This window comes from Chenopodium quinoa, unplaced genomic scaffold, assembly GCF_001683475.1.
Source record: "Chenopodium quinoa cultivar QQ74 unplaced genomic scaffold, ASM168347v1, whole genome shotgun sequence".
Classification (NCBI taxonomy): Eukaryota; Viridiplantae; Streptophyta; class Magnoliopsida; order Caryophyllales; family Amaranthaceae; genus Chenopodium; species Chenopodium quinoa.
The window spans coordinates 926,368-949,378 of NW_018745448.1; the positions used below are offsets into that span (position 1 = coordinate 926,368).

At 38.2% G+C, this 23,011-nt stretch overlaps 1 protein-coding gene across 1 annotated transcript; it reads right to left on the reverse strand.

Annotated features, from left to right (window-relative positions):
• Positions 1 to 11,074: 11,074 nt before the first annotated feature.
• Positions 11,075 to 12,433, reverse strand: LOC110713688. Its single transcript, XM_021892145.1, has 2 exons — positions 11,887 to 12,433; positions 11,075 to 11,798 (listed from the first exon to the last, which is right to left on the reverse strand). Exons 1-2 carry the CDS (start codon positions 12,053 to 12,055, stop codon positions 11,176 to 11,178), a joined length of 792 nt encoding a protein of 263 aa, XP_021747837.1. The 5' UTR covers positions 12,056 to 12,433; the 3' UTR covers positions 11,075 to 11,175.
• Between the last annotated feature and the right edge of the window lie 10,578 nt (positions 12,434 to 23,011).

Here is a 23,011-nt window from a genome sequence, read left to right on the forward strand (position 1 = left end):
TATTTGTTGTGCATATAGTATATGTTTTTCTTAACCGTTTGTTTGTCTTGTGCTAAGATTAAATAAATTAATGACTAAAAGAACTTTGCCTAATTAATTTGAGTAAGTAAAGTCTAATATTTTAATCAGAATTGACCTAGTACGACTTTAGGCATACCCCTGTTGATTAATAATACCGAAAAAAATCTCAGATCGAAGCTCCAGCAATGGCGCCAAAGTTTGAACTGTAGCGCCGCTCTGTGGAGTGTGGTGCCTGGCGACAATTATGTCGTCTGGCGCTACACTGCAAAGAGAGGCGCTAGTCTTGTCGTTTTGACAACAGTTCGGATTATTGATCGAGTCATCACTTTGCGTCTAATTAACCAGTTGGCTAAGTAATCCGGTTAAATTCTAGTGTCAATAATACCCTGTTAAGTCATTAATTGAGTCTAGTCACATGGTCATGACACGAGTCTTAACATGTCACCTACACTCACTAGTATTAGCACACACTTTGAGTACGTATCACCATGACCATGTCTTAGGTTCATGCATGTGTCGGTTTTTCCGTCATTTGAGTTGGGGGTACATTCTATTCCTAATTTTCCACATCTCTCCATCTACATGCTTTCTCCATATCACCACCCTCATTTTTCTACCTTCTTCTATCCATTGCATGTTGAATAAAGTTTGAGTCAAATAATTAACAATGAACATCCCCAAAATTCATTTTCCACAGTACCTGGTCGAGGAGAGAAGGGCGATTAATCAAGGACAACCTCTTTATTCAAGTCTCACTTTTTGATAAACCAATTCATCAAATGAGGAAGGCTAAAAAGATAATGGCAACTCAAGAGGAAGTTAATGAACTTAGGAGTCAATTGACTAACTGACTAAGGTGTTAAAGGCTTTAACCTTCAAAATTGATGACCCTATGAAGCAACAACAAATGAACTTTATGCAAGAAAGCTTGAGCAAGCTATCTAGTGACTATAAATTTCAGGGCATTAGTTCACAAGGGGTCTCGCTGGACAAGGAACTTCTTGTGCATAAGTTCAATGCCACCGACATCCCTAAATTCAAGGCAACAGATGACCCTTATTTTCATCTAAGAGCTTTTGAAACCATAATGAACATTAAGGGGATTGATAAGAAAATCTTTCATTCTTTGTTTCCTTTATCTCTTGAGACCGTTTGTCAACAATGGCTCTTTTCCCTTGACAAAGAGAAAACCTCTTCTCGGGAATCGGTAACAAACGATTTCATAGATAGATATAAGTGCAACATTCAAGACGAAACAGACCATAGACAACTTGAGATGTTAAAACAAAAAGAAAACGAAGGGTTCACTTCTTTTTTCAACAAATGGAAGGAAACTTCTGCTAATATGGTCAAGGTTCCTACCGAAAAAGAACCTGTGAGGATGTTTATCAAGAATCTCCAAGGGAAGTATTCAAAGCACTTAAAATACCAACACAACTTGAATACTTTTAAGGCTGTGTATAATATAGGAATTGACATTGAAGATGACCTTCTGAAAGATAATAGTGCGAGAGGAAAGAAGAACGACCATCCTTCTTCTTCCTCTCCCATTAATGAGGTACATGCTACGAACGCCTCTATATCGCGAATCCAAAGGTCAAAAAGAGTGTTCACTCCACTTGGTATGAGTTATGAAACGGATTTCGAGAAGCTTCATCAAAAAGGACTAGTCATGCCCATAGGGCCTATCAAAGATCCAGATCTAGAAGCCAGGCCACCCAAGTGAGACCCTAATAAGCACTGCAAATATCACCAAGGAAAGGGTCACGACACTAAGGAGTGTTGGAAACTCAAAGAAGCTATTCAAGATCTGATCGATAATAATGAAACTTCCAAAGTTCTAGTCATTGCAGAGAATCAAACATCCTTCGATCCTTCACTCCTTATCACACCTGTAGGTGAGCCCATGATCGAGACAGCTTATATAACCTCCCTTGATGAAGTGGCCATGATTGAAGAGGATGAAAGTCTTTTCTTAGATAATACTAGGGAAGACTCGTCAAGTCTAAAAGAGGACATTCAAAAACTGCAAGATGTCGTTGCCATGCTCTTGAATGTGGTACAAGGACTAGCAAATCGGGTGATGGTTATCGAACAAAATTCTCGCCAAGGATTTAACGAAGAACTCAATGCTCTTAAGCCACGGGCAAAACGGACCATTGATGAATACACACCATTAGGAATGACTTACAATGAAGCTTTTGACTGTCTTCACGATCAAGGTCTTATTCACCCCATTGGTCCAGTCAAGACCCTCCGCATGAAAAACGGTTTCCCAATTGGGATCCAAATTCTTATTGTCGATAGAGGTCATGGTCACACCACCGAAGTATGTCTCACCCTCAAATATCGTGTTCAAGATATCATTGATTCAAATCTCCTTCATGTTCCTCCGTGCGACAAGAAGGCCAAGATTAGTAACAATAACAATAGTGGATGTAAAGGAAAGAAGAACAACTATCCTTCTTCTTCCGAAAACACCTACTCTAGTAACAGTGTTGGTACTTTTGACCTTAATGAAATCTTAGCCATGGATAATCGAGGATTTAGAAAGCAAGAAAGGATTTCATCCCTATTGGAATTAACTACGATGATGCTTTCGATCGACTCCATGCAAAGGGACTCATCACTCCTATTGGACCCATTAAAGATCCCCCATTTGAGAAGAGATTGCCTAGTTGGAATCCAAATGTACGCTGCAAGTACCATCAAGGTAGGGGTCATACTACTGAGAGCTGTTGGAAGCTAAAGGAAGCAATCCAATATTTGATCAACAATAACGGGCTTCCAATACCACCCGTCAACAAGAACACCAAGTGATGATAAGCCAAGGGACAAGAGGCGAGCTTCAACGATAAGATTTCATGATCTTTTTTCTATTTTTTTTACCCTTTCTCCAATAAGTCTAGCATAGGCACCTTTTTATTCCCCTTAGATTTATTTTGTAGGATCATTATTTCTTTTCCTTTAATAAAAATGAGCATTTATTTTCTTTCATATGATCACTTCATTACATTAAAAAAAAAAAAAATTCCATGTCAAACTAAGCACAAGGTATACCAATGATTTAAGGCACCCCTTGTACCCACATCATATTGCCTTTCACCTTTCTAATTTACAATCCTTTCTTCATAAACCAGTTTGAGACTCGTCTAACGATAGACCTTTCATTTTTCAACCTACATCTACCTAACTTTGGGATGGGATGTATGCAACTTATGCAATTTTCAATTTCATAAAAAGCTTGAGTGATTCAAAAATTAAAATAGCAAAAAATAAATAAAAATAAATATAAGTGTAAAAAAGAGTAAGTGTTCCAATGTCTTTGATATGAAAATATCTTTGATATGAACACGTCTCAAATTGCGTCTCTTATCGAGTGCTCGGTACCGTGCCTGAGAAACATGAACGCCAAGTGAGTGATAGACCGCATGATCGGGATTGCCCACACTTATAAAAATAAAATAAATGCTAAAGCAAGAAAAGAAAGCTAAAAAAGAGTAGAAACTCAAGCATAAAAATATAAAGATTCAAAAGCAAGGTTGCACACCTTAGGGGCTTATCTAGGGTCTTGAGCCTTTATCCCTTTCTTCTTCAACCTTTAGCATAACCACGTTACAACCCTTCAAAAGACCTTTTTGAGGTATACACACTTGTGCGAGGTTCGGCTAGAGCTACGTTTGGCCTGATTCCTAACGGATACGTAGGCAACCTCACACTGAGGTGCGGGCGTAATAAACATGCATTCATATTCACATTCACATTCACACATCATGGTCATATCAAGGGATCTCCAATGCTCATACCTATTCATGTAGAGCTAGACTTGGGGGCTTGATCCCTACATCATTAGTTACCTAGCCTAAGAGTCACCACCATTTGACTCTTTTAAAAAATAATATCTTTCACACACTTAGCCCTTGCGGCCTAACTTTAGTGTCACCTTCACACACTGCACAGATACATGACCAAATATACTTTCCCTTAGGAACCCTTTGTCATGAAATCTTAACACAACGTTGAAGCATGTATTGTCATATCAAAATCAACATCACTCATAATCATCATTTCATATCGAAGTACGAAGTGCTTAGCCTCCGCGCCTAAATTACCTAAATACTTTCATTATCGAGTCAACTAGGATAGTCTAAGATGTTACAATCCTTGTACTGTGAGAAACAACATTTGACTAAACTCATTCAACATGCATCTTCAAAACTTCGCTTCGATTCTTTTTCGCGTCTTTCTTTTTCGGGAGAAAGTCGGTACCCTCCACAAAAATGACGGAAATTTTTTTATCTTTTTTGCATTTTCGAGTCACATGTGTCATTTCACTTTGAGTCGAGTCAACCTTGAGTCAATCACAGCAAGTCGAGTTTATACCTTGAGTCGTGTCAAGTCTATGAGTCAAGAAATGCTAAGCCTTAGGTCAACCCTAAGATAATTAAAGAAATTAGCAAAGTCCTATAGTCAAAAATAAATACAGGTGCAGCAGAATAAGGAAGACCCTACTCCAGCGCCAGACGAAAACATCTGGCGTTTAGCAACAGATTTCAGCGCCTGGCTCTAGATCCCAGCGTTTGGCGACAAAATCAATTCTTGGCGCCAGAGATATTTCAGCAGCGACAGAGCTCGAAGCCTTTCAGAAAGGTGATTTCAACCTCTTTCAGCAATTTCGGGTTCCTTGGTACGCCAGTTAACCCCTATAAGCAATTTGACATGATCAAGTAGTCAGCTTGATTACAATCGCAATAAGTGATCGACCTGACGAAAGATCGTCTCACTTAGCTTAAAGCGCCTAAGCATTTGATCATCGCAGAGACACCGACGTACTGGTTCATAAATAACAGAGACACCGGCATACTGGTTCATAAACAGCAGAGGCACCGACATAATGGTTCATAAGCAGCAAACCGCCGACGTACTAGCATAGCGGAAGCAAAGTTCAAGCGAGCTTTAGAGATCGACAAGCGTTGGTCTTTGGAAAAAAATTTTCGGAATATTATCGCATTAAACATTCAAGCTCTTTTGTTTACAGACGCGTGGACATTTCTTTCAAGCTCTTTTGTTCAGAGACGCGTGGACATTTCTTTTAAGCCCTTTTGCTCAGAGACGCGTGGGCATCCTGTTATCAAGCTCTTTGTTCAAAGACGCGTAGACATATCATCAAGCTCTTTTGCTCCAGAGATGCGTGGGCATATCATTCAAAAGCTCTTTGTTCACAGACGCGTGAATATATCCAAAAAGCTCTTTGTTCAGAGACGCGTGAACATATCCAAAAAGCTCTATGTTCAGAGACGAGTGAACATCAAAACAGAAGATGGTGTTCCCTAGATTGTGGAGAGTTATCACAAACAACTGAAGGTAATTTCAAGCGAAGTTGTCTTCGATCATGTTCCCTAATATGTGGAAGATGGTTACAAAGCGGAAGAGGATCGTTTCAAGCGAAAAAATCTTCGATAGTGTTCCCTGGCTTGCAGAAGATTATCATGGCGGAATTGAAGGCAGTTACAAGCGTAGCAGTTTTCAAGCGGGATGGCATTCTCTAGCTTGCAGGAGGTCATCAAAACAAGGATACGACAGCAAATCGGTTACTTTCAGAGACGTGTGCTCGACGGTGCAAGATACGCGTTTCTTAACTCTCTTATCTGTTTAACTAACACTAGTTTGCAGGTATCGACGTTACAAGAATGATTTAGGATCGCAAAACGTTCTGAATCATTCTCCGTCCCTATTGATACTTTGACTTTTGTTTTTGAAATTGTGTTTCTCCAAACTCAGTCAAAGTGGGGGCTTCTGTAGACACCCATTTGTGTCTCCCCAAAACCAAACCTAGTGATGAGTACCTTTCACGTCGAATCATAATCGAATGAAGTGAAAGTGTGGAAAGTTTAGTGTTGCGGATAGTTTTAATTTCTTTTCTCTTCTCTCTGTTTTTTGAAAACCTATTTTAAGAAAACATCCAATACAGTTTGTTTGGTCCATGATATGGGTCCAATAATAGTGTAGTTGGATAAGGCTTGAAAAGAGCTTTCCAACGATATATTATAAGCCCAATTCCGATGAATATTAAGGAAGTTATGGCCAAATTACTGAACTAGGCCTGGTTTGAGCTTTATATGCGGCCCAATGATCTAGAGGAGAGCCTAATATAGAGGAGGGCCTAATATAGTCTTCTAGATTCTTCTAGAAGGTTCTTTTCATTCCTAATTTAATTAACATTGATAAATTGACTTTTTTTGACTTTTAGAGTTTTAATCAGAACAAAAGAATGTTTTTGAGGAAAATACGATTTTATCCTCCTGTACAACAATTTCTATCTGATTGATTTTCTTTATAAATAGCCTTCTAAAAACTCCGTTTTCATTCACGAATTCTCTCTATTCATTCACCAACTCTCATCAAGATTTTCTTGATTACTCTCTCTCTCTCTCTTTTCTAAACTAGCTTTTCACAGATACAAAAATTCCGCATTCGCCAGACTTAGAAACACCTAGCATAATTCGAAGTTGCATTCGCCCTAGACGTGAAAGGTTTTAATTTCTGAGGGTTTGGTCCCAAATCTCTCTTTCAATTATTTAATTTAATCGTTGTTTATTATTTTTCTTGAAGTTTGAAACGTGTGTATTTTGTTATTAGAAAGAGGTACGAGGCATCCAAGTAAGTACTTTAATGGTCTTTATTGATGTTATTATGTAGAAATCATGCTTAGGTTGTTATTATAATTCCTAGTATCATGTCTAGGGTAAATTTAATACCAAGTATGATTAAAAGTATGATGCTTCCTACGTTCTTCCTAATATTTATGATTGTTAGTATCATGTTAGGGTTAAATTTTTTATCTTTATTGTTTAGTGACATGCTAGGGCTTGTTATTAATTTTGTTAGTATCATGCCTAGGATCTTGCTAATATTATTATGCTTTAACATGATTATTATTATTATTATTATTATTATTATTATTATTATTATTATTATTATTATTATTATTATTATTATTATTATTATTATTATTATTATTATTTTTATTATTATTATTATTATTATTTATGTTGCTTGATACACATATTTATTGTTATTGTTTGATCACGCCTTTTATGCATATTTAAAGGGAATTGATACTTGTAATCACGCTTAATGAGATAATTAATAATCTTGTTTAGGGTTAATATGATTATAATTCAAGTGATTGCCAATGATAGATTTATTTGTGCATTAATATTCAACCAACATAGATAAACAGGTTTAGATTTAATCCTATTGATTACATGTTAGTCAGATTGCGCACATGAATACGATCAGAATAAAGTAGAGGCCTATTATTAGGGCAGGTTCAATCTCTTTTAGGTTGGATTTGTACCTTCATCAACGAACTACCAGTCATGGTTCAAGACCTATTGGAGTTGATGAGCTCTTGGATCGTTAAGGGGTGTAACCTTCACCCTATGAACGGTTTACTAGTTCCTAAACTTTTTGGCGACTCTTTTGCTCTATCTTCTTTCTCTTTGGACGCCACCGTACTTTAATGTATGATCACAGTGGGGTTCAAGCTAGGGGTAATGCTGGAAATATTCCCCACACCTCTACTCGATTCTTATAGTGAAAAGCATTCATGCGATCTCAAAGGCATGCAAACAAAGATTCAATTTGCTCCAAACTATTATTAAATTAAATAGTTTGAATATTAATGCAACATATAATTCTAATATTAGTGATCACTTTAATTAGCAACAAAGATTAAAAAGGAACCTAAACCGGTTGTCCAAAGTGTCTTATTAGGCGTGATTTTCAATTACATATTCCCTTTAAACATGCAATATAGTGATCATAATAACAATAATAAAAATCAACATTAATACTGTAAACAATTCAACAATAATAACGTTAGTTAAATCAAATATAAATAAACCTAAATATTATACTAGAAACAAGAATAAAAATAAGAGTAATTAAGTGAATCAATTACTCACTTTTCCGCGTTTCCTTAAATTGCTACATCATGAATAAACTTTTAGTAACTTCAATTAAAATATAAATCAAAGTGAAAGAATTAAATTAAATAAAAATTAGAGTTGATTTGGTCAAAACCCTCAATCAATTATACCTTTCACGCCTTGGTTTAAGTACACAACTTTGGGTATTGTATGGACTGCTTGGAGTGCTTAGGGGAAGTATTTTGAGAGAATAGGGTGGCTAGTATTTAGGCTAAAGAGGGAGAAGAGAATAATTTTGTGATCAACCTTGTTGATGATTGAAAAAGGGGAGATATGACCTCTATTTATAAGGAAAAATAAGGGTCGAAGAATCAAGAAAAGATAAGAATTCGAATCGGATAAAACTCTTGCGATAGACAGCAATTTTTGCGGTTTTTTGTTTTTATCATATCTTTTGATCCAAAAATCGGAATAAGATAAATAAGATATCGTTAGAAAGCTCTTGAAGTATAATTTCTAACCCAATTAAAATCAGATTAAAATAGTCTGCAGAATAAAATATATGGCCAAAATAGTGAGATGATGTTAGTTTTGGATATAGTTTGATATTTCATTCATATCTTTTTCGTTATAGCTCGGAATTAAATTATAATATATCATAGGAAATATAATTTCAAGAGCTATCCAACCATTTAATATTTGGATAAAAATTTTAAGGAAAAAAAATAATATTTGACTATCTATGAACGTCTTTCAATTCGAATAGAATTAGGACTTTCAAAAAGAAAAGTTTTATTCAATTTCAAACTCTTTAATCTTATCTTTTTAAAATGGCTAATTAAGATCTTTTAGAAACTTATAGAAGCTTCTAGTTAATCCTAATTGGTTTATAAATGGGATTAAATCCTTTGGACGCTCCACATGATCATTGGGTCGTAGGTAAGGTGGGCTTAGGTTCGGTTTGGGCTCAGTTTAATATTTTGGTCATAACTTATTCGTTATAACTCGGATTTGGGCTTATAATATATCGTTGGAAAGCTCTTTTAAAGCCCCTTCCAAATATTCAATAATTGGAACCATATTATGGATCAAAATAAACTGGTATATACGTTTTATAAAAAGAACACGAAATGAATGATTTTAATGGACACGAAATAAATTATTTTGGGTTTAAATGCATGAAAAGAGGGAAATAAGTTATGGTTTGGGAAAATAGGCTATGAATTGTATTGGTTTATGAAATAAAAATATGGATTTGAATATGGATTTAAGCACTCCAAAGATTAAATACAAAACCCGACCAATAATGACGATGAAAGGTTGTTCATCATCGGGTTTGGTTTTGGGGAGACATATTTAGGTGTCTACGGTAATTCACTTTTTATTCAGCGAAAAAGCTGGCTTTTAAGCCAAAATGAAAAAGCTGCTTTGAGTAGCATTTTTGTTGGCTTTTGGCTTGTTGGACCACAAATTATCTAATAAATAGCCAACAATTAATTTACCAAACACTTTTATAAACAACCAGCTTAAACAACCAATACCAAAAGCCAACACTTTTGGGTTAGCTTTTGGATTTTATGTGGTCAAACAGCCAAAAAATGTGTTTGGTAATTGGCTTTTTAGTCAGCGAAACAGCTAGCTTTTAAGCCAAAATAAAAAAGCTGATTTGAGTATTTTTTTTTTGGCTTTTGGCTTGTTGGCCCACAAATTATCTAATAAACAGCCAAAAATTAATTTACCAAACACTCTTATAAATAGCCAGCTTAAACAACCAATTCCAAAAGCCATTATAAATAACCAAACATTCCAGCTGGTCAAACAAGCCAAGTGAATCAGCCAATAGTCAGCCGCTAGCAGCCATTTGCCAAACAAGGTCTTCGTCTAGTAATTCTATATTTTTTACTTTTGTGTTTTTGATTCAAAAGTATATTTCAATTTGAGGGTCAAATTCTACGGGAATGGAGCAAGAAGACAATTATTCTCAATTGCTAAACATCGCCCGCGAATCTCCACATAAAGCCCACAAAATTAGAGTGAATTGTCACTTTTGCCCTCAAAGTAAAAAACACAATTTCTTCTCTCAATTCTCTACTTCCACTTTCTCTCTCTAAAAAACTTTCCGAGCGATGTCGAGGCGGCCCGGCAAGGAAGTGGCGGCACAGGCGGCGGGTGGACAGCGGTTTTCCGGCGAGAAGGTATTTTTTATTAATTTTGTGTTTAAAAATTAAAAAAAAAAGGTCGGAGGCGGTGGTGGCGCCTAGGCCAGACGCCACCACCACGGCGGCGGCGTCTAGCCCAGACGCCACTACCACGGCGGCGGCGCCTAAGCCAGACGCCGTGACGGTGGCGGTGGCGTCTGGCCCAGGCGCCAGAACCACGGCACCGGCGTCTGGCCTAGGCGCCGCCGCCGTGGTAGTGGCGTCTGGGCTAGACGCCGCCGCCACCGTCACGGCGTCTGGCCTAGGCGCCGCCGCCTTTTTATTTTTTTTTTTAATTTTTTTTTTGGTTTTAAATTTGAAATTTAATTTTCGAAAATAATTATTTTTTTTTTTGATTTTTTTTTAAATTTGTTTTTCTTTTTTTTAATTTTAAATTTTATGTTTCTGATTTTTTTTTTATTTTGTTTTAAATTTTGTTGGTTTTTTTTTAAAAAAATTTTATGTTCCTCTTTTTTTTTTTTAATTTTTAATTTTATGTTCTTGTTTATTGTTCTTGTTTTTTTTTTTTTTGAATTAGTTTTTTTACTTAAAAAAAATTTTATGTTCCCTTTTTTTTGTTATAAATTTTTTTTAAAATTTTGATGTTCTTCTTTTTTTAAGTTTTTATAATTTTATATTTTTCACTTTGTTATTGATGACTGCAACAGGCAGAGCTGTTATTGATGAACTGCAACAGGCAGAGCTGTTATTGATGAACTGGAACGGGCCCTTGAGCAGTGGCAGTGGGCGTCACAGAGAGATTATTGATATGTCGGCAGTGCATTTATAAAACATTTTCCTAGTTGTTTGTAAAAGTTAACATTATCTGTTCTTATAATTATTATTTTAAGTTCTTAGAATTTGACATTATATTTTTAGTTTTTATAACTTTTATTTTAAGTTGTAATTAGTGGGCATACGAAAACTAAATACAGGTTCACATTTAAATGGGAAAACTAAATACGAAAATTAGAATCCGAAAATTAAATAAATGGGAAAAACATAGCAATAGCAATATTAGGTCACATAGAAAAGGCAACTAGATTGTTCCACTGCTGCACCCGGTCATGATATAACGCATCCCAGCCCTCTACGCTTGCTGTACGAATGGTGTACCACGTTGGTATAATCGGTGGGACCGGAAAATCGGGTGACAGGTCCAGTCGGATGAAATGTCTGTATGACGGCCCCAGAAATCCAATAGCAACCTCTCTTACCGGTCTGGTGACGGTCTCACGCGAACACCAAGGCAGAACCGTGGTACACGGATAGTAAGCTCGACCATGCAAACCAAGGCCGAAATGCATCACTGCACACTTGTAGATGTTTGCAACGGCGAAGAGATCAAGGGGCGCGTCGAACCAATGATTTTGACCGCAACGTCCTCCTCCCCACCGGATACGCTGCAGAGACCTATCCAAGTCCTGTCCGTACACGTGGCGATAAACAGCTCGGTTTGAGGCGATTTCACTGTACATCAACTGACGCACTAAACCGTAGTTGTCTTCACCCATCTGAAACACATCAGCCACAACCCGAAATCCACAGTTACCATCTGCAACCACATCATTCCACCCGTCCAGGAACGGCATCATGATGTTAGGGATCCTGTCTTTATATGGAAAATGTTCAATGTCCATTCTGCCTGTTGCACACATCAAAAAACACAATTAACAAGTTAGCAGAAAACTAAACAAAAACTCTAAAAAGTAAATTAAACTAAAGTACCGTACCGGTGCCGGGCATATTCACCGACGAAGATGTTTGACTACCACTTGATGACGATGTACGACCACGGCACGTGGCGATAAATGAAGAACTTGGTTTGTCCAATATTTGACAAACTTTTCCCTCTGAGGCACCCACTGCTGCATCACATAGTCTACGATTGCCGGGCACCATTGGTATGCATCCTTGAAGTTATCCAAGGCTCGGTCGTACTCTGCCTCCGTGGTAGCTTGCAGGATCTTCCGCCACTTACCATTTACCAATCTCTCTGCTGAATCTAAGTTCTTGTTGAAAAGGTTGTAGGCTTTGACTTTCACGCATTTGTTGATGTGCCATGTGCACAGTAAATGGCTCGACTCCGGAAACAGCTCCGCTATAGGGGCAAAGAGACCTCCCTCACAATCGCTGACGATGGCCGATGGCTGAACACTTGGGCCGATGTAATTTCTCAACTTCTCCAACACCCAACGGTAACTCGCAACCGTCTCATCCTTCATAACTGCATAACCAATCAAAAAGTTCTGGTTCGTTGGAGTCATCCCAACCATCTCAACCAGTGGAAACTTATACTTGTTTGTCTTGTACGTTGAATCGATCAGAATCACAGATGGCCAAGACGAAATCATATCAGCACAATCAGGATGCACAAGGAACAAATGAGTCACCTCCGATGTGTCTTCATCAGATTCAAACCAGTACAGGTAACCACGTGCTTGTGCCTGGTGTAGAAGCTGCTGTATAGGGTTCCTTCCCTCTGACCGTTCAAACCTCAATTTATGTCTGACGTTGTAGATGTGTCTTCGGTTTGGCTGGTCTTCAGGAAATTTCTCCAACACAGATGCTAATATTTTAGCAGGCTTCACTTGAGCATCACTCATTTCTTTTACAATTAGTTTCGCAGCAGGACTTAGGCCACTTAACTGTCGATGACCCACTTCATATGCGATCATCTCATGGTTGTGATACCCCCATTTACCGTAACTCTTCACTTCCCAACCGTCACCCCTTTGCTGTTGTCGAACCTTTACTCTGAACTGACACCCACAACCTTTCCGCTTTGTATCAAACCGAATCGCTTGACTGAAATCTCGTTCCTCCCTTTTGCGATAACGGTCGCATCTCAAAATGTGATCCATTCTACCATCCCGTTGAGATTTATGAGTTGCTACTACTAAACAAAAACCTGATCTAATTGCAACCTGTTTCGCCCAATCAACCGCTTGTTGAGCATCTTCGAACAGACCATCGTGTACAAAAATCCCACTATAATCATTTCCGTCTCCACCATAATCCTGCAACAATAACATATAAATATAATCACATAAGAGTAGATTAAATTAATACATTTGACACAACATTAGCACAAAAGCAAAAACAATAATAAATTATAAACAACAAACAAAGAAATAAACAAAAAGTATTCAAAAAAAAAAAAAAAAACAAAACACAAAAATAAAAAACATAAACAAAACTTTAGATTAAATAAATAAAAATAAACCAAAAAAATAAAAACAAAAAAAAAACATAAAACGAAAAAAATTGTAAAAAAAAAAAATAAAAAATAAATAAATTAAAAACAAAAACAAATTAAAACAATTAAAAACAAAACAAAAAAAAAACCAAAAAAAAAAGAAAAAAATTGTAACACAAAAAAAAAAAAATAAACAAATTTTAAATTAAATTAAAAAAAAAAAAAAAAAAATAGTGGTGGCGCCTAGCCAGGACGCCGCGACCGTAGTGGTGGCGTCTAGCCAGGACGCCGCCACCGTGGCGGTGGCGCCTGGCCAGGACGCCGCCACCGTGGCGGCGGCGTCTTGGCCAGACGCCACGGCCACGGTGGCGGCGTCCTGGCCAGGCGCCAGAGCCACGGTGGCGGCGTCCTGGCTAGGCGCCACCACTACGGTCACGGCGTCCCGGCAGGACGCCAGCCGCCAATTCGTGGTTTTAGATGGCTTCGTACCTCCTTTTCCGGCGTCAACGGCGTCTCTCCGGTGCATCTACCCGACGTTGAGGGCTCTTCGGTTTCACTCGGCGATCCAGTCCTGCTCCACATTTTTTATGAGTGAAAAATTTTATTTTCGGTAAAAATTAAAACAAGGGCAATAATGTCAACATTTTTAAAAAATGTGGGCTTTATGTAGAAAAACGCGGGCGATGTTTAACAAATCCCCAATTATTACATCACTTGCAAAACAACAAAGCAGTAAACCAGCACCTAGCAACATTAAATGCAAACATAAAATTCATCTTCTACCGTCAATCAAGTAACAACCCCTATAAGTAACAGCAGCGAGCGCTGTTTACAAATTATATGCCAATGTGTATAGTTCGATTTCTGACTCGCCTGCTGAGTTAACATCAACTTACTCCAATTTCTGACATGGCATAAAAGATTGACGAAGTTCGTTAATCATGAAGATTAACTGGGCAGCTCCCATTAATTAATCAGCTAAATAATTTGTTATCGCCATTGGACTATGGCTCAAATTTTCTCAGGCGAAATGCTACTTCATGCAATCATGTACAATGGATCGTACAAAGTAAAAGATTGAACAATTGGTAATTTGGTATTGAGAATTGATGACAACTATAGGTAATATTTCAAACATTACCCCAAACTTAAACCCCACTGTGATCATACACTTACGCATGGTGGCGTCCAAAGGGAAGGAAGCTAGAGCAAAAAATTCGGCAACAAATTTTAGGAACTTGTAAACCGTTCATAGGGTGAAGGTTACATCCCTTAACGATCCATGAGATTGTTAACTCCAATAGGTCTGGAACCAAGACTGGAAGTTTGGGGATGAAGGTACAAATCAAATCTAAGAGAGAAAGAACCTGCCCTAATAATAGGCCTCCACTTTATTCTTCTCGTATTCATGTGCACTTTCTGACTAACATGCAATCATTAGGTTAACCCTAAACCAGTTTAATCTATATTAATGCACAAATAAAACTATTACTGGCAATCACTTGAATTATAATCATATTAATCCTAAACAAGATTATTAATTATCTTATTAAGCGTGTTTAAAAGTACAAATTCCCTTTTAACATGCATAAAAGGTGTGTCAAGCAATAACAATATCAAGAAACATAATAATCATAATCATAATCCAAATCATAATCATGTTTATCATAATCATGTTAAAGCATAATATTAGCAAGATCCTAGGCATTATACTAACAAGATTAATAACAAACCCTAGCATGTCACTAAACATTAAAAATCAAATTTTTAACCCTAACATGATACCAACATGAATATTGGGAAAGGAAATATGAAGCATCATAATAAGCATAATTAATATTAGGAACTTATTGTTGTCACCCTAACATGATACCAGGAATCAAAATAACAACCTAAGCATGATTTCTATATCATAATAACAATGAAAACAATTAAAACACTTACTTGGAAGCCTCGTATCTCTTTCTAATAACAAAATACACACGTTAGTGTAGGGAATATTTCAAGCATTACCCCAAACTTGAACCCCGTTGTGATCAAACACTAAAGTACGGTGGCATCCAAAGGGAAAGAAGATAGAGAAAAAGAGTCGCCAACAAGTTTTATGAACTTGTAAACCATTCACATGGTGAAGGTTACACCCCTTAAAGATCCAGGAGATCATCAACTCCAATAAGTCTGGAACCATGACTTGTAGTTCGGGGATGAAGGTACAAATCCAACCTAAAAGAGATTGAACCTACCCTAATAATAATAGGCCTCTACTTTATTCTGATCATATTCATGTGCGCTTTCTGATTAACATGCAATCAATAGGATTAACCCTAAACATGTTTATCTATGTTAGTTGAATTTAATGCACAAACAAAACTATTATTGGCGATCACTTGAATTATAATCATATTAACCCTAAACAAGATTATTAATTAACTTATTAAGCATGATTACAAGTACAAATTCCCTTTAAACATGCATAAAAGGTGTGATCAAGAAATAACAATATATATATATATATATATATATATATATATATATATATATATATATATATATATATATATATATATATATATCAAGAAACATAATAATCATAAAAATAATTATTATAATAAACATCATAGTAAAAATAATCATGATAATCAAAATTATAATAATCATCATAACAATTATAATGATAAAAATAATCATAATTATGTTAAAGCATAATAATAGCAAGATCTTAGGCATGATACTAACAAGATTAATAACAAAACCTAGCATGTCACTAAACAATAAAGATTAAAGCTTTAACCCTAACATGATACTAATATGATATTAGGAAAGAAAATAAGAAGCATCGCAGAAATCATAATTGATTTAAGAAACTTATTGTTTACCCTAGACATGATACTAGGAAGCATTCTTTCAATCATACTTGATATTAGAAATTACCCCAAACATGATACTAGGAATCAAAATAATAATCTAAGCATGATTTCTATATCAAAATATCAATAAAGCAATTAAAGTACTTACTTGGATGCCTCGTACCTCTTTCTAATAACAAAATACACGCGTTAGTAACTTCAAGGAAAATAATAATCAAACAATTAAATTAGATAATTGAAATAAAGAATTAAGAAAGTTTAGACTAGATTTGGGACCAAACCCTTAGAAATATCAAACCTTTCACGTATAGGGCGAAGGCAACTTCGAACTTGGCTAGGTATGTTTAGATCTAATGTATGAGAAATTTTGTTTGTAAAAGGTTATGCTTAGAAAAGAGGGAGAGAGAAACAATAAATTCGTGATGAGATTTGGTGAGAAGAATTGATTATAATTGATGATTGAAAACGAAGGTTTTAGGAGGCCATTTATAGAGAAAATCAGCCGGATGTGATAAAAAAACTGTAGGGAATAATTTCAAGCCTTTAAAATCCCACTAGCTTGAACCCCACTGTGATCATACACTAAAGTACGGTGCCGTCCAAAAGGGAAGAAGATAGAGCAAAAGAGTCGCCAACAAGTTTTTAAGGAACTTGTAAACCGTTCACGAGGTGAAGGTTACACCCCTTAACGATCCAAGAGATCGTCAACTCCATAAGGTCATGAACCAAATAAGGGTTCGGGGATGATGGTACAAATCTGACCTAAAAGAGATTGAACCTGCCCTAATAATAGGCCTCTACTTTATTCTGCTCGTATTCATGTGCGCTTTCTGACTAACATACAATCAATAGGATTAACCCTAAACCTGTTTAATCTATGTTGGTTGAATTTAATGCACAAATAAACTATTATTGGCGATCACTTGAATTATAATCACAATTAACCCTAAACAAGATTATTAATTATCTTATTAAGCGTGATTACAAGTACAAATTCCCTTTAAGCATGCAATAAAGGTGATCAAGCAATAACAATATAAAATAATATGTATCAAGCAACATAAATAATCAACATCATTCATAATAATAATATCAATCATAATCAATAATAATAATCACGTTAAAGCATAGCAAGATCCTAGGCATGATACTAACAAGATTAATAACAAACCCTAGCATGACACTAAGCAATAAAAATCAAATCTTTAGCCCTAACATGTTACTAACATGAATAAATATTAGGAAGAGAATAGCAAGCATCACAACAATCATATTTAATATTAAAGCTACCCTAGACATGATACTAGGAATCAAAATAACAATCTAAGCATGATTTCTACATCATAATATCAATTAAACCATTAAAGTACTTACTTGGATGCCTCGTACCTCTTTCTAATAACAAAATACACACGTTAGTAATTTCAAGGAAAAATAATAATCAAAACAAATAAATTAAATAATTGAAAGAGAGATTTGGGACCATACCCTCAGAAATTAAAACCTTTCACGTCTAGGGCGAAGGCAACTTCGAATATGGCTAGGTGTATCAAGATCTTGTGAATGCGGAATTTTGTATTAAAAAGAAAGAAAGAATTGAATGCTAAAGAATAATTGAAAATTGATGAATGAATAAAGAGAATTAATTAAAAGCCTTGATGAATGAAGAGAGTTGATGAGAATTGATGTAGATGATGAAGGAAGTTGGTGAATAAAGAGAGTTGATGAAAAATCAGGAAAATTGGTGAATGATGATTGTAGATGATGAAAACGGAGTTTTTAATACGATATTTATATAGAAAATCAGCCAAAAAAGATAATTTAACATAACAGAGTCTGAAGATCGCAAAACAACCTTGGCGTCAGACCTGGCTAATTGGCGCCAAGACCTGTGGCTAGCGCCTGGCGCCAATCCTGGTTCCAGGCACCAAGGCCTGGGGTTGGACGCCAAAGTGGTTTTCAACGTGTATTCGAAAATCTGATAAATTTCCTGTACTGGAAGATAAAATAATATAATTTCATCGAAAATGCTATTTGATCTTGATTAAAACTCTGAAGAGTCCTAATTGAATTAAGAATGAAAAAACCTTCTAGAATGTTCTAGAAGACTAAAACCACTCCTAATTGCATTAGGAATGTTAAATCATATCAGGCCCTCCCCTAGATCATTGGGCCGTACATAAAGCTCAAACCGGACCCAGTTTAGTAAATTGGCCATAATTTCCTCAATATTCATCGGAATTGGGCTTATAATATATCGTTGGAAAGGTCTTTGCAAGCCCCATCCAACTACACCACTATTGGACCCATATCATGGACCAACCAAACTGGATTGTCTGTTTTCTTAAAATAAAGTTTTTCAAAAAAAGGAGAAGAGAAAAGAAATAAAACTTTCCGCAACACTAGACCTTTCCACACTTCGTTTCATTCGATTATGATTCGACGTGAAAGACACTCATCACCAGGTTTGGTTTTGGGGAGACACAAATGGGTGTCTACAGAAGCCCCCACTTTGACTGAGTTTGGAGAAACGCAAGTTTCGAAAACGAAAGTCAAAGTATCGATAGGGACGGAGAATGATTCAGAACGTTCTGCGATCCTAAATCAATATTGTAACGCCGATACCTGCAAAACTAGCATTAGTTAAAAAGATAAAAGAGTTAAGAAACGCGTATCTTGCACCGTCGAGCACACGTCTCTGAAAGTAACCGATTGTTGTTGTACTGCGGTTGTTTTGATGACCTCTTGCAAGTTAGAGAATGCCATCCCGCTTGAAAACCGCTACGCCTCGTAACTGCTTCCAAATTAGAAGATTGCTTCGCCTGAAACTATCCTCCTCCGCAATGATAATATTCCACGTCCAAGGGAACACCATCAAAAATTACTTCTCTTGAAATAATTCTCATCCGCATTGATCATCTTCCATGCCTCAGGAACTATGATCGAAGACAACTTTGCCCGAAATTACCTTCAGTGGTTTGTGACAACTCTCCGCGAGCTAGGGAATGATGCCGAAGACATCTTCTCTTGAAGTCATCTTCATTTGATGCGATAATTTCGCAAGGAAAATACCGAAGATCCACGCCTGTCAATCTTTAAAAGTTTGCCTGAACTTGCCTTTGCTATGCCTGTATGTCGGCGCTCTTTTGCTTTGAACCTGTATATCAGTGCCCTATGCTCTTGAACCTGTGTGTCGGTGCTTTTTGCTAATGAACCTATATGTCGGTGCCTTTTTCTCTTGAACCTATATGTCGGTGCCTTTTGCTAATGAGCCAATGCTTAGGCGCTTTAAGCTAAGTGAGACGATCTTTTCACCAGGTCGATCACTTTACGTAATCAAGCCGATTACTAATCATGTCAAATTTCTTAGAGAGGCTAACTGGCGTACCAAGGAACCCAAAATATGTTGCAGAAGGCTAGCACAACCCCAACAGGTGGCTGGTTGCTTTGGCGTCGCTGAAAATCGATCAGCGCCAGCCTAAAGGCATTAGCGTCAGGCGCTGACGTTGGCATCAGGCGCTAAGCAAAGAATGTGACGCCAATGCCTAGGGACTGGCGCCAGCACGAGAATCTCCTTAAATTCCCGTTTTCGTTCATTTTCTTGCTCTGGTTTGTCGCGAACGCTGCTCGAAGAAACCGAAAACTTCATTTGATCATTGCTCACTCGTTTTTCAACCGAATTCGCTCAAATTTGTTGCAAATTAAATCTCTTTTCATCTATATTCCTGATCTATGTAAGTTCCCTCAAACTCACACCGGTTTTTATGAATTCTTGGCATGTATATTCACGAATTTCATGAAAATTCAAAATTTATAATGCTCAATTTGCTTTGTTTATCAAGTTTTATGCCATGAAATTGCTTGTTTATGCTTGTATATTTCCTTAGAAGTAATTTGAGACTTGTTTGACTCAATTTGGTGAAGAAATGAGCAATCTTCCATTGTTGGACCTCTTAAGGTCGTGAAGAACAATGTAGTTTGTTCTTGATGTTTTTGCTAGCAATTCTTGTTCAATTTGTCACAATAATCACTATAGTGTTGCAAGAAATTTTTTTATTGCTTGAAAAATGCTGTCATGCTCAATTTGCATTTGTGCTCTGTTTTAGTACTACGTACTCTGTGTTTTTTTTTTTTTTTTTTGCGAACATAGTATCATGCGGCTAAGATACTATAAAACCTTAGATACTATAGAACCTTAATTTATGATGATTCTGCACAATGTAGCATGGCTGGACAACGAGGCTCGGGTTCATGGTCCCGAAACACTAGACGGGAGCATGAGCCCGTGGAGGACGACACCACACCGTCCACTTCGCTTGGTCGGTTCCCGGAGTGGGATGAGCAGACTTTGTTCTTTGCCCCTGTCCACCACATTTCTGAGAGGGTGAGACGGGGAACCGAGCCTGGGAGGACACGGCATCACGGCTCTGGCTGTGATGGTCTAGGCGATTTGTATAGGATGCACATCGCCAGAGACCGCGAGACGAGACTCCTATGGGAGTCCTGCGGACTAGTTGCCTTTTTCGAGACCTCCGAGGCTATGGTCTCCTCCAGCGGGGGTCACCACGTAGTACGCGCTTTGGTGGAGTTCTTCTAGGACACCACCAACACTTTTCATTTTCCATGGGGCGAGATGATGGTCACCCTTACAGACTTCAGTCTCATCACAGGACTGGAGTTTACTTCTGTGCCGCTGCCGTTCGACAGCGGGATCGACGTCTTTTCTCCAGAGGTCGAGGAGCTGTTGAAGCCGATTGTTGTTCGGGCTCGAGCTGAGGTCGAGACAACTCAGTTCAGTGCTAGAGGGATTCGCCGCTCGACGCTGGCAGCGGCTCTTGATGACAATGCGACCACACGAGAGCAGCGGGTGCGCATCTTTGTGCTGATGTTGTTGTCAGGGACATTCTCCCCTGACAGGGGTAGTAGAGCATTGCTTTACTACCTCCCTGCTGTTCGCGATCTCCAGCGGATCGAGACTTATGATTGGGCCAGCTTGGCCTATACTAACTTCGTTCGCGCGCTGAGGGACTCATGTCGCCACCGGTCCTTTAGGACGAACGTCGCTTTGTCTGCTTTTTGGAAGATCGTAGAGGTAAACATTATTCCCTATGAAGTTTAGCCCTACATGTTAGTTAGCATTTACTCACGCATTTAACTTTTTGTAGATCTGGTTCTACGAGTACTTTCCTTCCATTGCGCCGGCGAGACCATCGCCGAGGGGATATCCGGTGAGCGCCTCTTGGAGCGGCCACCATGTGGACATGTCTACTGCACGTGTCCGAAGTCGGATCATCTCGGTACGATTTTTAGTGTTTATCTTGCTCTTCTGCGATGTTTTAGACATGTTCTTATGTGATTGGTGCTTTTTATAGGGACTTAAGGTAGTATACCGACCGTGAGGTGGTTGGACAGTCCGTGGATTAGCCGCACAGTACTCTACTGAGCACCGCTACTTTCTGGGGACCTATGGAGCGGTTGTATACTTAGGGGAGAGAGTTGCTAGACAACACTCTTCCGATGTTTTCGTTATTCCTGCTCCTCCGCCACGCCACATGTTCGACGAGGGAGAGTTGTCGAGCATAGCTGAGGGGTCTGGTTCCCTCTGGCGGTCCCATGTGATCCTTGGGCGGAGTTATGCTGAAGAGCTACTTCCTTTGTTGGCTCCAGCCCCTGTACCGGCCGAGGATGTGAGGGTAAGATCTTTAGCTTTTATCTTTCGCTGAGTAGCCCCCAAGTAACACCTTGTTGATTTCTTTCCGTCTTATCAGGATGGTCCCACTGAGTTCGTGCCACCCCGTATGTCCATTCACTACCAGGGGACGTACGGGCCGATCGAGGAGATGATTTCTCCGGCTCCTGAGGGCGAGCGCTTCGTGGAGCGGTCCATTCCTCGTCACCAGACTAGGGTAAGTCTAGTTTTAATTTAGAATCTTGTATTCAGTTATCATGTGTTTTCACTGACTTATTTTCTTGACAGTTCCAACGCGAGGTGGTTTCGGCCATGGCACGATGTATAGATGCCTTCCGGAGCCAGCTCGTCCGGATGAGGAACGCGGCTACCTGTCGTCGAGACGACGCTGTCCGAGAGGTAACTTTTCTTCTCTCATTATTTCTGCATTATGGCTTCAGTTTTACCTTGTTTCTGATTTAATTATTTTTGCATGGTCAGTCGATCGCTTCTCACACCCGTACGAGGCCTGAGGGGCAGAGAGATCCGGCGAGGTCTATCTCGAGACGTTGTCGTACTTCGTCCGGAGGTAGAGGTGGTCGTTCTGAGGCTGCTCGAACCGACGTTGCTGAGGGCTCAGGGTCTTCATCTGAGGGTGCTCCTGCTGCACCGGTAGGAGAGGCTACCTCGGCTTTCAGAGGTGGTGGGATGTACTAGGTGGGCTCGTCATCGCAGCAGCCTCCGCGATCTCAGCCTCAGGTTGATCTTGGCTGGAGCGGTCCTGTCTTGAGTTTTCCTCCTCCTACGAAGACTAGAGCTGGTGCTGAGGCCGAAGCTGGTGGAGAGGTGACTCCTCGGACGGCGCAGTTTTATGGCATGATGGGCCTACGTCCTCCGGCGCTGTAGTTTGTTTCTGTATATGTATTTTATTTTGACTTTTTATTGAACTTTGCCTTTGACTCATTATTTAGACACTTTGTACTTTATGTTATTGTAAATTCATTATTATCTATTATTATGTTAGTGTATGTTAGTGTGTGCAAGTGTGATAACAATTTTGCGCAAAAATTCCGTCATTTGTATTATTGATGGAGGGTATAATCCGACTCTCTCCCCCAAAAGAA

Bases quoted from the DNA above. Each gene is read 5' to 3' on its own strand.
- LOC110713688 (XM_021892145.1), bottom strand. From the start codon at position 12,055: ATGGTGCCCGGCAATCGTAGACTATGTGATGCAGCAGTGGGTGCCTCA. The intron at 11,799-11,886 runs GTACGGTACTTT...TGTGTGCAACAG, and splicing joins GGTGAATATGCCCGGCACCG to GCAGAATGGACATTGAACAT.